The sequence below is a fragment of the Parastagonospora nodorum genome (assembly GCF_000146915.1).
Source record: "Parastagonospora nodorum SN15 chromosome Unknown scaffold_21, whole genome shotgun sequence".
Taxonomy (NCBI): Eukaryota; Fungi; Ascomycota; class Dothideomycetes; order Pleosporales; family Phaeosphaeriaceae; genus Parastagonospora; species Parastagonospora nodorum.
Window position 1 is genome coordinate 486,132 of NW_001884569.1, and position 13,471 is coordinate 499,602.

General features: G+C 52.0%; 6 protein-coding genes across 6 annotated transcripts; 3 read left to right on the forward strand and 3 right to left on the reverse strand.

Annotated features, from left to right (window-relative positions):
* Positions 1-547: 547 nt before the first annotated feature.
* On the reverse strand, positions 548-1,468 carry SNOG_12161 (hypothetical protein). The gene is made up of 2 exons (XM_001802339.1): positions 1,307-1,468; positions 548-1,255 (listed from the first exon to the last, which is right to left on the reverse strand). Exons 1-2 carry the CDS (start codon positions 1,430-1,432, stop codon positions 620-622), a joined length of 762 nt encoding a protein of 253 aa, XP_001802391.1. The 5' UTR covers positions 1,433-1,468; the 3' UTR covers positions 548-619.
* Positions 1,469-2,228: 760 nt separating this feature from the next.
* Positions 2,229-3,104, reverse strand: SNOG_12162 (hypothetical protein; the record flags this gene model as incomplete). The annotated part of the gene is made up of 4 exons (XM_001802340.1): positions 2,229-2,341; positions 2,654-2,741; positions 2,860-2,909; positions 2,984-3,104. 4 exons carry the CDS (start codon positions 3,102-3,104, stop codon positions 2,229-2,231), a joined length of 372 nt encoding a protein of 123 aa, XP_001802392.1.
* Position 3,105: 1 nt separating this feature from the next.
* Positions 3,106-3,886, forward strand: SNOG_12163 (hypothetical protein; the record flags this gene model as incomplete). The annotated part of the gene is made up of 3 exons (XM_001802341.1): positions 3,106-3,155; positions 3,210-3,422; positions 3,463-3,886. The coding sequence occupies 3 exons, from the start codon at positions 3,106-3,108 to the stop codon at positions 3,884-3,886; spliced, it is 687 nt and encodes a 228-aa protein (XP_001802393.1).
* A 2,170-nt stretch (positions 3,887-6,056) lies between these two features.
* Positions 6,057-6,285, forward strand: SNOG_12164 (hypothetical protein; the record flags this gene model as incomplete). Its single annotated transcript, XM_001802342.1, has 2 exons — positions 6,057-6,084; positions 6,107-6,285. 2 exons carry the CDS (start codon positions 6,057-6,059, stop codon positions 6,283-6,285), a joined length of 207 nt encoding a protein of 68 aa, XP_001802394.1.
* A 1,730-nt stretch (positions 6,286-8,015) lies between these two features.
* SNOG_12165 (hypothetical protein) lies at positions 8,016-9,956 on the forward strand (the record flags this gene model as incomplete). Its single annotated transcript, XM_001802343.1, has 2 exons — positions 8,016-9,386; positions 9,442-9,956. 2 exons carry the CDS (start codon positions 8,016-8,018, stop codon positions 9,766-9,768), a joined length of 1,698 nt encoding a protein of 565 aa, XP_001802395.1. The 3' UTR covers positions 9,769-9,956.
* A 1,749-nt stretch (positions 9,957-11,705) lies between these two features.
* On the reverse strand, positions 11,706-12,945 carry SNOG_12166 (hypothetical protein; the record flags this gene model as incomplete). Its single annotated transcript, XM_001802344.1, has 2 exons — positions 11,706-11,976; positions 12,041-12,945. The coding sequence occupies 2 exons, from the start codon at positions 12,943-12,945 to the stop codon at positions 11,706-11,708; spliced, it is 1,176 nt and encodes a 391-aa protein (XP_001802396.1).
* Positions 12,946-13,471: the final 526 nt, after the last annotated feature.

Below are 13,471 nucleotides of genomic sequence, written 5' to 3' on the forward strand. Positions count from 1 at the left end.
TCCCTTCTTCACATGTCTCTTCTTCTTGGGTCTTGCCTTCTCAATGGGCATCGCTAGCGCTTTGAGGACAGGCTCACTCAGGCAATCACGAAAAGTTTCATAATTAGACTGTTCGTCTGCTGGTATGGGATCAGCCATGATCAAATGTAGGATTGCGTAACGAGCGACGCGTGATGGTAAAGTTTATAGGCGCCATGTTCATTTGATGTGGAGTGATGACGTTCGGGAGTCGCGAAGCAATTCGCGTTCGTGACGCGGGGCGGGGCAGCTTAAAGCTACTCCAAAAGGGCTGAAGGCACGGCATATGTCTGCGACTGTAATACTAGAGATGGCTCGTCTCATATATGGCAAGAATTGCTTAGATTCTGTGCGCATTGTGGCCAAGGTTACTAGCACAGCGCGTGCATGATATGTCAATGAGTATGTCACAAGTGCTGACACGAGCATTCATTTCGTTGGTCGCAGGATTCCATGATATTCGTTCATTATCTTGACTGCGGCAGGCTGCCTGAGCTATGCCATGCCTTCTTGCACGTAATGCATGATCGTTCGTAAAAGCGTCCCATATCGTTCGCAAGCTATGCAAAATCGAAGCATGTGCAGATGTGTCAACCCCAGTTTAAGCCTTCTTCTTTCCACCTTTGGCCAATCGCTCCTTTTTGCCCATGGCCTGCTCACGTCTCCGCTTCTCGCGCTCCATGAGCTCCGCCTTCTCCTTCTCCAGCTCAGCGCGCTCCTCAGCCTCGGCCTTCTTGCGCGCTGCCTCTGCCTCACGACGCTCCTTGACTAGCGCGAGACGCTCAAGATCCGAGCGCGCCTGCTCAGTCTTGCCCTCAGCATGTAGCTTCTCGTAGCGCTCCTTGGCCTGTTGTGCCTGGACAGCTTCGCGTTCACGGCGAGATAGCTGAGAGAGATCCTGCTGCTTGCCCTTGCCTTTAGCAGGGGCCGCGGCGGGTTCAGCAGCTTCAGCGGCTTCCGGGGCCTTTGCAGCCTGCGAGCGGGCCTTTGCGGTGTGGTTCGGGTTCGCGGGCATGTCGTCGTCGCTCTCCTCCTCTTCGGAGTCGGTAGGCAGATCGCCAGGCTCTGCGACCTTCTTGTTCTTCTTCGCTATCGCGGCTTGCTTGCGGGCCTTTGCGGCATCACGACGCTGCTCACGGGTCATCTCTGCCTGCTCTGGCTTATCCTCATCGTCGCTGGACTCTTCTTCGGAAGACTCTTCCTCTGATGATTCTTCGTCAACCTTGCCGGGTTGCTCCTGTCCATATATGTTAGCATTTGCTTAACAGGAAGGGCACACAGTACTTACACCCCACATACCAACGACCTCGCCATCTGCGTTGAGCGGTTGAAGATCACGAGAAAACTTCTTTCCACCTCCACGCTTGACCTTGTTGAACTTGCCGCCGCGACCACGACCTCCTGCTGAAGACATGGTGTGTATTCGAAAATGTGTAAACCTGTAAGGTAGGGGGAGGTAGGTATCGAGGCTTCTGAGCTACTCGAAATACCGCGTGCGGTTGAGTCTTTCGCAAGTAGTAGGAAGACTAGGGAACCGTGACTGTGATTTCTTGCAGTGTCGTGTGCTTCGTTCGGTATCGTGACCCGGTGAAGTTGAGGGGCGTGCGTTCTTGTGTGCGAGGGAGACGCAGGGGGTGCGTTGATGTATGGTGCGAGGCTGTCGAGGCGCGGTTAGCATTCACGTTCCAGCAGTTTACAGCCTGCACCAGGGCACTCACTTATGTAATATCCTGATCTCAAATTCCCGTGGTCGTGAAAGAGTCACTCTCGCCAGCCCGCCAGACAACAAATCGCCTGCCCCGCTTGACCCCTGCCCCACCATCTTCATCATAATCCACCAAGCCCAATTCGCTGCACCAGCCTCCCTAACCGCATCCGCCATAGCGCGCCTTAGTCAGCGCGAAATCTCGCTGGGTTTTCATCTTTCGCGCGCGCGTTCTCTTTCCTGCCACATAAACTGAAAATGCCCTTTATTCACTCTGCGTTCTTCAAACATTGAGAACGACTGGAGGGGAAAAAGGAGCTAAGATGAATCATTTCGGCGTCTGCTTACCCCCTTCTCTTCTGCGTAAGCTTGTGGAGCGAAGGTAAATAAATTGGACGGTACATTCTTTTGCTTGGCGTGATGTTTTCGCGATTTTTGGAGGCCCGCTTCCGGGAACGACGTATGTTTCTCGGGCGCGCAAAAAAGCATTAATGATGAGCTGTGTTCATTGCTGCTGGATACTGTGTTCCTTGCTTTGCGCGCGTCTCTGCTCGGTCGTGGAGTTGAACTCAGGAGGCACCGGGAACCAAGTCACCTCCACCATCTCGAACTTCATACCTACACTTGTGTACTCCTGAGTTCATTCAATGCGTTATCATTCTCGATACCTCTCCTTCAATCGCGATCCGGTGATGGTGTTCCTGTGTGGAGCAGTTGGTTCAGGACCTTCACGATGCGTACGGACAGTTTACGCGTGGACGTTCGACCTGTCGCATACAAAACACGCCATGCCTATGTAACTCTGTGTACTATACCCTGCTGTTACAGACTGTTGTGCGATTGATGTAATGGAGGTTTACTCTGTAACTCTGCCGGAGAGACGCATTGATCATATCAGTCACTGCCGTATGTGTTCGGCTAGTCACTCACAAAGAACACTACATCCTTCATATACACCACCGTAAAGTGCTTCAGGCATATGGTTTTCAATGCCCCAATTCCAGTCCATTGATCGTTGCTAGGTCATCTTCGGTTTAGAAATGGAAGAGGTTAATGGTATTGCTGGGGAGGTGAGGAGAAGACATCGTAGGAGACGTCAGGAGAAGACATAAGAAGAATGTGTAGGGAGAACATACCATAGAAGTCGCGAGGAGAAGGCGCCATGTTATGCACGGGGTTTCCAGGCCTGCATGGCTGAAGTAGGTGAACGGCTACGTCATGTGACTTGTTGCGACACCTCACCCCGAGTCTCACTCTCACTTTCACCGTTAGTCATGACGCCAAGATGACAATCGTCCGCACAATATGAGTAGAAATAGTCCCGCTCGACTCTGCTGAGCCACTTCGTCCGCAACACCAACTTCCTGCGAGCAGCCACCATAATGAAGACTCCTTCCAAGCCAACCCGGGCTTGCACGACCAAGCAGATGAAGTAAGCCAGGGCCGCGCACCAATCTACCTATCTTCATCGCTAATTCTGCGACAGTTTCGAGCCTTCGCAGATGGTCACCATCCGTGTCGGCGATTCGCCAGAGTACAAAGACTTCATCGCTCACGAATCGTTCCTCACTTCTCGCTCTGAGTTCTTCCGCCGCGCTATGAACGGCAGCTGGACGGAGGCAGAATCTCGAGTCGTGAAACTGCCAGAGGATGAGCCTGCCATCTTCGCCATCTATCTCAACTTGGTCTACACTGGACAGCTTGTTACAATGCGAAAAAACCAAGGAAGAACTCGCGAGCTTGGAGTTTCTGGCCTTCAGCAACCTGATCACACCCGAATACGAAGATATCTTCCGCATGTACGTCCTAGCGGAAAAGCTCCAAGACAAGGGCGCAAAGAATGGTGCCCTCGCTGCCGCTGTCAGTGTTTCTGAGGTAATGGATTCGGCAAACAATTCGACCGTTCCTGCGGCTGAAATCGCCAACCTCGTCTACAAAGGCACGCCTGAGGGCAGTCCCGGCAGACGCCTCGTCATCGACATGTACGGCATGCTTCCATTCCGATCACTGTTTTCCGACGTTGAGGGCATTCCCTTTCATCGAGATGCTCTGAATGACCTCGTAGAGATGTTGAACAAGAGTTATCAGAAGAAGGATGGATATGGAGGGCATTGGTTTGCAAAAGACAAGAATCAGAAGCTGTACTTGGAGGAGGAAGAATGATCAAGAAGAAGACCGCAGACATGATCCGAGAGGATTACCAGCACAAAGATGGAAGCGAGCAGCAAGGCGTTCGTTGGTTGCATTGGAAGCATGGAAGGCGTCGAAGAAGGTCATCCGGTTCTGAATGAGCATATGAAGAGATCTGGGTCCACACCATTGTCGCTGAAGGCTATCCATAGCGACCTGATTGAATGGAATTGAAAGCAAGGCATACCTCGTTATACTGTCCCACAGATTGTGAAGATGACTTCTACTATAGGCTAGTATGAAGTGCCTCATATGTCCATTGCGAACATGTGAACACATGCAACATCTCACTCTTAAGTTGCATTCTCTTTCACAGAATTTAAGCGTTTCGAACACCCTGGCAGAGTCACGGAGTAAACCTCTACAACATCAATCGCACAAGAGTACTCAACAGTGCGGTACAGTATACAAAACCACGCTGTATGGCGATAGCTGCAAGTCGAAATGGCACTGCGCTAAAGTGGTCTGGTAAAGCAATACTGCGGGTTGTCAATTACGACGGAGAGCGACTGGAGTGCCTGAGCTATACACAAGGCTTTACCGTTATATATGAAGCCTTGCTATACTGTGTATAACGTCCCGAGGTCAGATTATAGGCTGGTTGCTACTTGTTTCCACCCTGACCACTTTCCTCTGTAGGTGAGAACCTGCGGTACATGGCAAGCTTGGCGACGTCCTGATGCGGAAGGTTGAATCGTTTGTGCTCTGACACTGTCATATCATAGAGACAGTGACATGATGTAAGGCATTAGGGATCCTGAACGGAGACAGTGGCTTGAGACAGTCCAGTGCCGTATTTTCGCCGTCCTCAAAACTTGTCGACCGTCTCTGTACGTTCCTGTCCTCGCCATGCTGCGGGTTCCGCCGCTCGAGAATGCTGGGCCGAGTTTCACTTTTCCATCTACATGCTTGCCATTGGCTCCCAAGCACACGGTTTCCAGTCAAGAGCTACCGCCAACCAGGAAGGCATCTGATCTAGTTGCACAACCTCGAGATCACCCGGCGTATAGGCATGTCAGTGAAGCCACAGTCGTAGCCACCGGAATTTCAGCCATGTCGTAAAATCCTCCCATGAATCCCGCCGGATAATCACCCGCTGCACGATGCTGCCACCCGTGAGATCGTGGCGCCGCCGACGCGGATCTTCCGCCGTGGGAAGTCGCGCTTGCCAATTGTTTAAATGTTTGAGTGAACCTCACCTCTTTCTGTATAAAGATTGTGTTTTCCCCGGATTTCCTCATCTCACCTCATCGACTGGGGATATCGCACTAGCGACGCCCACCGATTCCTGACAGATCCGATAATTCTTCGAACATGGAACCACTCGATAGTCCCAGCAAGCGTCGCGCTGGAAACTTTTGCTGAGCGCAATGGCCTGAGACTCACAGCATACCGCGGCCTCTCCAGACGTCTCAACAGCGCGACTCGCACTCTCCACTTTCCGACCTCGAATCTATTCGCATCGAGGCTCACGATACGATTCCCCACTGGAACCCCTATTGAAACATTTTTGGTATTGTGACCGCTCAAATTTTTCACCATATCGGACCAAGCAAGCCAAAGATAGCGCGCCCGGCACCTGGAAAAGCCAACTACCGTGTCCGTGGCTCGCGCCAGCATCGTCGTGACACCCGCGAGTGGGGCGTCGCGTGGTTACCAACGTTGACAAAGCAGCAAGGCAGTCGGACTTGGGGTTGACTCGTGTTACCCAGAGTTTTGCCGGCATGGGGACCCCGAAGTGGAGACAGAAAAATTGGAGCCTGCTGTTCGAGACCTGACCCTTCTCCGGATGTTCATCGCGCGATCATGTGGAGACTCCTGCCCATCAACCCCATGGCATGGATTGCGGTAGGGCAAACTTCACAACAACATACGATCCTAGATGCTGAAATTACTCGGGGTCGAATAAGCCTCATGTCTTCCTGGAGAGTTTGACGGTCCGACAGCACACCAAGGAAGATGGATGTATCGCAAGATCACCACATATTTTGGGCCTCAAGCTTTCGCGGAGCGGTCCAAGTGGGTCGTGGCTTGCTTCTTGACTCTCATCTCGTTGAAGGAAGCGGCGCCGAGGAAACCACGATCGCATTTCGCCCGTGCTCCGACCGCAATTTAGCTTTGACGCTATCGACCCCTAGCTGCAATGTCATCCGAGTTCCCCATGGAGATTGGTGACAGGCGACTTGTACACAGTACGCGCTGTCGGTGTCGGTCCGGGGTCCTCCAGCATGAGTGCATACTGTAACGGGCTCCTAAGCTTCGCGCCCGAAGGCTTCAAGGCGTACACCGTGCATCGTCAAGATCAACTCACGTGTGCCGTCTCGTATAGCGATTGCGCGGTTGATCCATACAGCAAGCTGACCGACCGTTGAGATTTTGCCGTTAGCACGATATTGCACCCTGGTACACTTCGGCTCCGCGACAAAACTTTCCATACTCGCTCTCATCTGCGCGACAAACGGCAAAAATAGTGGACGTTCTCGGGACTATTGGCTCCTGCACAGTCTGCTCCACGGTTGGCACCTCGTCTGCTGATGGCGCCGCAAAGTAGCATCGCATTATGGGGCCCGTCTATGGCGGGATGCCACTCCAAACGTAGGTGGAAAGCGTCTGGTGACATGCATGTGAAGGACGCCGCCCATTCAGCTTACTCGTTCACTGTCGCTCCGCGGTATTGTGCGTGTCAACGGGAGGCCTGAGAACAAGGTTCTCCACAAACGCCGCACGGCTGTGGCGAACAAAAGGGTATAGTGACCAAAGTGCCACTGTCGCCACCATGCTTTTGAACAGCACCATTCGCTGGATGATAAAATGTTCAGGTGTGATGATCAGGGTTCCAGCGAACAGGAAGAGCTGCAGTAGCTTTGCGCTTATGGTCCTGATCATCTGAGACCAGGCATGTGGTAATGTAATCCACACATCTGGGGCACCCTACCTGTGACCGGGACGACCATGTTTTATTGAAGACGTTAGACCCGTCAGCACATCGTACCCTGGCGGCTGCATTCGACTAACCAATCAGCACTGCTCACCCCATAAAGCATCCTCCTTTCCAGCCTCGATCCACTTACGCATGCAGCTTACCAGGTATTGCGGGATACTTTGTGCTCTGTCCCGGGTGTCCAGCCAGGGTGTTGTTGTCTATGCTCGGACCTGAACCTGCGAAAGACCGAACAGCGACACCGGTTCAAGCCAGTATGTCGAAATAAAGAACAAAGTGGCCATGTTCACTGGCGTTGTGTGGCTTCGGCATCCGCGACACCAGCAACAGTTCCGACCGAGATCAGGCCCAAGCGCGCGAATGATGGCAGTCATGTGTTTGTGTCGTTAGGTGCCAGTCAGCGTGAAGGTGCGGAAGGACTAGCTCGGCGTGCATGGAAGACGGCACAACAGGAAGCAGTGGCCGGCCTCATGTGCTTAGCGCCAACACACCCGAACGCCATCTCCCTTTGATTTGATGCCAATCTGACCAGCCTCGCATTCGACAAGGGTTAAACAACGAAAAATCTGCAGGTCTCGCCAGCCAAGATACAACTAGATTGACTTCGGCTGCAGCTTGGGTGAGCTTGGCGCCCCAGGTTTCGCGCCTCTATCCAGCGTATTCGTGCGTGTCGGGCCAGCTGCTGTCTTGCCTGATGAAGCGATATACCCGGCTCAGGCAGTGGAAGCCATGCAGAACGACCTCGAAATCTCCTCGCGGTGTACACGGCGTGTCGAGCCATGGTGCCATCGAGGTTGGGACAGTCTCAGCCGCGTGCTAGCCGCATAAGCAGCTGGGCCACCATGAACCCACCCAGGCCGGTTCGCGACCACCGACCCATGGGGACGCTCCAATCCTTCTCGAACTCGAGATGCGGAGAAGCATCCGAATGTGGTATAGTGCCCAAAGCGCAATGTTACTGTTCCCATTAACCAGAAGCCACACAAGCGCACCTCGGTGCATGATCAGGGCCGCCGGGACGCGATATTAAAAGCTTAGGATCGCCCACCCCATCGCTTGACGATATCCCCAGCTCTTCCTCCTTTCAACGCTGCGCGGGACTCAGAGCCTTATCCTTCTCACTTCTCTCCCAAGCAGCTCAAGAGCAGTACTACCTTCAAGATGCCTGGTGGTGGTGTCGTCCCAATTGCTGGCACGGCTGATGTGAGCCGTGTCGAAGCCCCCGTTACCGTTCGCGCCTACCTGATCATTGCTTTCGCAGCATTCGGTGGTATCTTCTTCGGTTATGATACTGGTTGGATGGGTGGTGTCCTCAACATGGACTACTTCATCAAGCAGTACACTGGCTTGGAGTACCCCGACGTCAAGTTCCCTGGCCTCGATCCCAAGGACCCCCAGATCACCAACTACCGCAATACCGAGTTCTCCGTCTCCTCTTCGAACCAGTCTCTTGTCACTTCTATCCTGTCTGCTGGTACCTTCTTTGGTGCCATCATGGCCGGTGACCTTGCTGACTTCATTGGCCGTCGATTCACCATCATTCTCGGCTGCGGTATCTTCTGCGTTGGTGGTATCCTTGAGACTGCCTCCACTGGTCTCGGTGTGATGGTTGCAGGCCGTCTTGTTGCTGGTTTCGGTGTCGGTTTCATCTCGGCCATTGTCATTCTGTACATGTCCGAGATTGCTCCTAAGAAGGTCCGTGGTGCCGTCGTTGCCGGTTATCAGTTCTGCATTACCATTGGTATCCTCATCGCCAACTGCGTTGTGTACGGCACTCAGAACCGCCGCGACACTGGCTCTTACCGTATCCCCATCGCCGTCCAGTTCCTCTGGGCCATCATCCTTGCCATTGGTCTTGCGCTTCTGCCCGAGTCTCCTCGTTACTGGGTCAAGAAGGGCAAGCTCGACAAGGCTGCTCACGCTCTTGGCCGTGTCCGTGGCCAGCCCCTTGACTCTGAGTACATTCAGGATGAGCTTGCTGAGATCATTGCCAACCACGAGTATGAGATGTCCATTCTCCCCGAGACGAGCTACCTCGGCTCATGGATGGCCTGCTTCTCTGGCAAGATCACCAGCCCCTCATCCAACGCTCGCCGCACATTCGTCGGAATCGTAATTCAGATGATGCAGCAGCTTACTGGTATCAACTTCATCTTCTACTTCGGACCCGTCTTCTTCCAGCAGCTCGGCACGATCGACAACCCCTTCTTGATCTCCATGGTCACCACCCTCGTCAACGTGCTCTCCACCCCAGCCTCGTTCATCATGGTTGAGAAGCTCGGACGTCGTTCCATCTTGATCTACGGTGCCGCTGGTATGGTTATCATGCAGTTCATCGTTGGTGCCATTGGTGCCACCGCTGGCAAGGCTCATGGAGACACTCCCGCTAACCCTAACGCTGTCCGCGCTATGATTGCTTTCATCTGCTTGAACATCTCCGTTTTCGCCACCACCTGGGGTCCCTCTGCCTGGATCGTCATTGGCGAGATATTCCCTCTGACCATCCGTTCGCGTGGTGTTGGTCTCTCCACCGTAAGTTCCACCACTAATATACTCGCAAACACTCCATACTAACAGAGTTTCACAGGCATCCAACTGGTTCTGGAACTGCATCATCGGTGTCATTACCCCCTACCTCGTCGCCGAGCGCCCTGACTCCGCCAAGCTCGGATCCAACGTCTTCTTCATGTGGGGCGGTCTTTGCTGCATCTCCTTCCTCTTCGCATACTTCTTCGTTCCTGAGACCAAGGGTCTTACCCTCGAGCAGGTCGACAAGATGTTGGAGGAGACCACACCCCGTACTTCGCGCAAGTGGAAGCCCCACAGCACCTTTGCCGCGGACATGCACCTCAACGAGAAGAACATCGAGATTCCGCTCGAGAACATTGCCGCTAAGCACGAGGCCACCGTCTAAGTTCTTCGCTTTAGCGATGACTTGATGGTAGGAATACGTGAAATGCGCAATGTGTATGTGCAATGATGGGGGCGGTTGTGATACATGAGTAATTTGCAAGCTGCAACGCTGCGTTGATTGTGGTTGAGCAGGCTTGAATAGTAGTCAATATACCCACGGAGCCAATTATTACTGGTATCCCTTCTCTACTCCTGAGCCTTTTCGTGTGATTCTAAAAAGTCTTTTCAGTTCCCTTCACCACATCCTATGCCGTGCGCTTGGTCACCGTGAACCTTTCCCAATGCGCGACCAGACGCAGCAATCAGTCGTGCGCGCTGCCTCCAAATGAGCAGCACTATCTAATGGCATTTTAGGTAAACTGTATAACTCCAAAGCCTCAGCCGCACCTCAGAACATGCCAGCCACCCATCGAGTCCATCCAGACTCACAAATACCACAACAAAAGTTGACCAACACTGCACAGCCGCAAGTTGCATATCCCCGTTCACCGGTGGTCCATGCACTCGCCCCACCCAACCCCACTCAGCCTAGCGACCCCAGCCGCTCCCTTCAGCCCCCACGTTCAAACATCCATCTTAATCTCTACTCTTCTAAGCTCCAAATACCACCTTCCACACGCAGTCTCACCTGACATCCAGGCCGCGCTCTCGGGATCTGCGCACCAGTCCTGGTACCACGTCCGCACGTCCTGCCACTGCCTCGCTTCGTGTAACCTGCAGCTCGGCGAATACGGACTTTCGGGAGCACAAGCACGGCGCCGGACGCACCCCGTGTGTGATCAGAGTGGTAGCACGACAGCTCGTATAGAGGGGAGCTGAAAGGAAAGTGTCGGTGGCGAGGGTCTGGACTTTGGAGAGGTTGGGGGTCGGAGGACGGTAGGAACTGGAAATAGACTTGGGTGAGTGAGATGCTAGATGCTGGACGCGCTCCTGGTCTGCATGTAGTTGCAGTGTCCAGCCTTGCTGCTTACATAGGACGACACGGCTCAGGAAAGGTATTCGAACAATAGCATCTAATAAAATCTCGACGTACTTCGCTTGATCAAAGAGTTGTCCACTTGCTTAAAAACTTTAGAATGCATTGCTTAAGCTAGTAACTGCTAGTAAGCTGATTCGCAGCACTCTATGCCTATAACCTACTATCTTTGCTCTTGTAACTCATTTTCTAGTCGTTAAGACACAGGTCTGCGCCTGCTGTGCTGTGCTGTGCTGCTGAAAAAACTTACGCATATTTAGTAAATATCTATTAGGCTATGTAGAAGATAGTACGGTGTATAGGCCTTGCTATGCGCGCCTTATAAAGTCTTTGCAAATATATGCCTTAATCTTCGTCCTTATATCTCTCTTCTATAGTCTTAATTAGCAAGCAAAATAATAAAAACACAGTATGTGCTATTTCACTAGAGCAAAAAGAGGAAAAAGAAAAACCCGCACTTTAAGTCTGCTACTCTAAACCCGCAATTTAAGTATGCTACTCTGAACTCGCACTTTGAGTGCTAATCTGGAGAAACCGGCAAAGCCCAGACTCGAACCCGCGGTTGTGTGTGTGTCATAGTCTGGTGGTGAAGGTGGGAGACTCCGGAGTACCACTTACGACGCGCAGGACGCTTTTGTTTTATTAAGATATCAAAGATTTATTTAAGATACATACTGCTATTGAACTGTAGTATAGCAGATGTATCAAGATCGTTTACATGCGCGGGTGTGGGTAAACAGTGGGGCTAAAGTGAGAGGTTGCAAACGTGAAGTACGATTCACCTAGGTCTTAGTGGGCAGTATCAACATATGGTTATAAGGGGAGTTTGCGGTACTCAGAAAGGTCGTTTCCGATTCTGAGTTGACCCAGTACACGGTTGACGTAAATTTCTATGCGCATTGATGAACTAAGCGTCTCGTTGTGTAAAAGATCTAACTAGTATCACTCTCAGTTCGCGCAAATCAATGAGCAGCTGCAAACCTTGCTTCCTCCAATGCTCTTCTACCTGAGAACTTCGTGTCAACTGGATGCCTTTCCAAAGCTGCCTCCGAGCCAAAATACATTTCAACTTCTTTCACCAACGAGGATACAGCTTTCACTTCATCTCTAGCGTCCGGTGTCGCTTCTTGTAGAGAGCGTGTTAACCGCTTCAAACTCTTGATCTGGAGTTTGATGCTGTGTAAGCTTGCTTTGATGATGTAGCCAATACTTTCTGTCGGATCTTGCTGGCTTCTACTCATTATTAGCATATGATATGCACAAGGAACCGGTACAGAAACTGGTAGAAAGAACTTACGGCTCAAGATTCTGATCGTCGAACATCGTCTCTTCATCATCGATCCTGGGTAGATCTTTGAGCTTGAGGTCGTTTGGTTTAGCTTTTGCGCACGCATCGTGAAGCTCCATCGCTCGCTCAATCAAGCGATCCATGTTTCGTAATGCAGCGTCCGCAATGGCTCTTGCTTCTTCTGGTATATCTCTTCTCGCTATCTTATCGATATTCGCAATGCTACTCCAAACGCGGAGATCGAACTCAAAGCCTTGAACTTGTTCGGATATCTTTTCGAACGTTAGGTCGCGCGGATTCGATGCTTCGACGTCGATGTAGCGCACACATGCCAAACTGATTTCAGCGAGCTTATCCTGCAACACTAGGTACCTGCATTGGAGTTGTGGCTGGCCGCTGGCAGATCTGGGACGTCCGACGGGACTTTTTCCGGGCTTTTGATCCGCCGCATTTGATTCTGGTAATTCCTTCTGGATGATGACAGGCGGGATTTTGATCTTTGGTCTCTCAAAGGCTGGCGATTTGGTGTGGTTCGAAGCCCGCATTCTTTCTTCGACCACCGACTCATCTTCCTTGCTGAGAACCTCGGGCCGCGGACTCACTTCCCGTCTGTTGAACGGTTTTGGTGAATCTTCCATCCGGGAACCTACATCTGATCGAACTCGTCGATGATGGCGTGGGTTTACCTCGTAGATCGGAACAGGGACATCAAGCAGATTTGAACCTGCGCGCTGATGAGTTGCGCCGTAATGTTTTCCACGGTGATAGGGCACCATCTGTCGCTCTTTGTCGCGTTTGTTCCATATTTCTTGATCTTCCAAGTAGTCTAGGTAGCCGTTTGATCGGGCGCGACGCACTTCGGGTTCGCGTTCGAAGTCGACGACTTCGAGGAACACTGGCGATTTCGGAGACATATCGTCTTAGTAGCTACGTGGAGCAGATTATGGTCGATTGGGAATTTCTAGAAGTGCGGATTCAGTTATTAGGCAGCAAAGTCCGAACAATTATGTTAGATCTCGTCCGTGGCCGGTAGAAATGTCAGCGTCTCGTGCCTGCCACCCTGATTATCTTCAGCCTTGAGTCCAAATCACAGAAAGCCGGGTGATCTCGAAACTGAAATTGAGCTTGCCGAGTTTATCGGTAATCAGAACGCCACAACATAAGTTGGTGTAATACTCGCCTACATTTGGGGGCCGAAAATGGGGGCGGTCTTGTGGCTGAGCAACACCACATGGGGCCGGTCAACACCCATGGTGCTGCTGCGGCCCCAACTGATGCACACCCTACTACGCCAGGAATTAAGAAGCTAAATTCTGTATTGTCCCATCAGCATAGACGATTCTAGAAGTTGAGGCCGCTCTTTGTGGCTCATAAGATCGCACTGCCTGAAGTTGCCGATTTCCTTCTGACTGGACTCCGGCCATATTAGCGCACATCTTC

Coding starts and splice junctions, on each gene's coding strand:
- SNOG_12161 (XM_001802339.1), bottom strand. CDS start 1,432: ATGTCTTCAGCAGGAGGTCGTGGTCGCGGCGGCAAGTTCAACAAGGTC. Junction 1,256..1,306: donor AGGTCGTTGGTATGTGGGGT/GTAAGTACTGTG, acceptor ATATATGGACAG/GAGCAACCCGGCAAGGTTGA.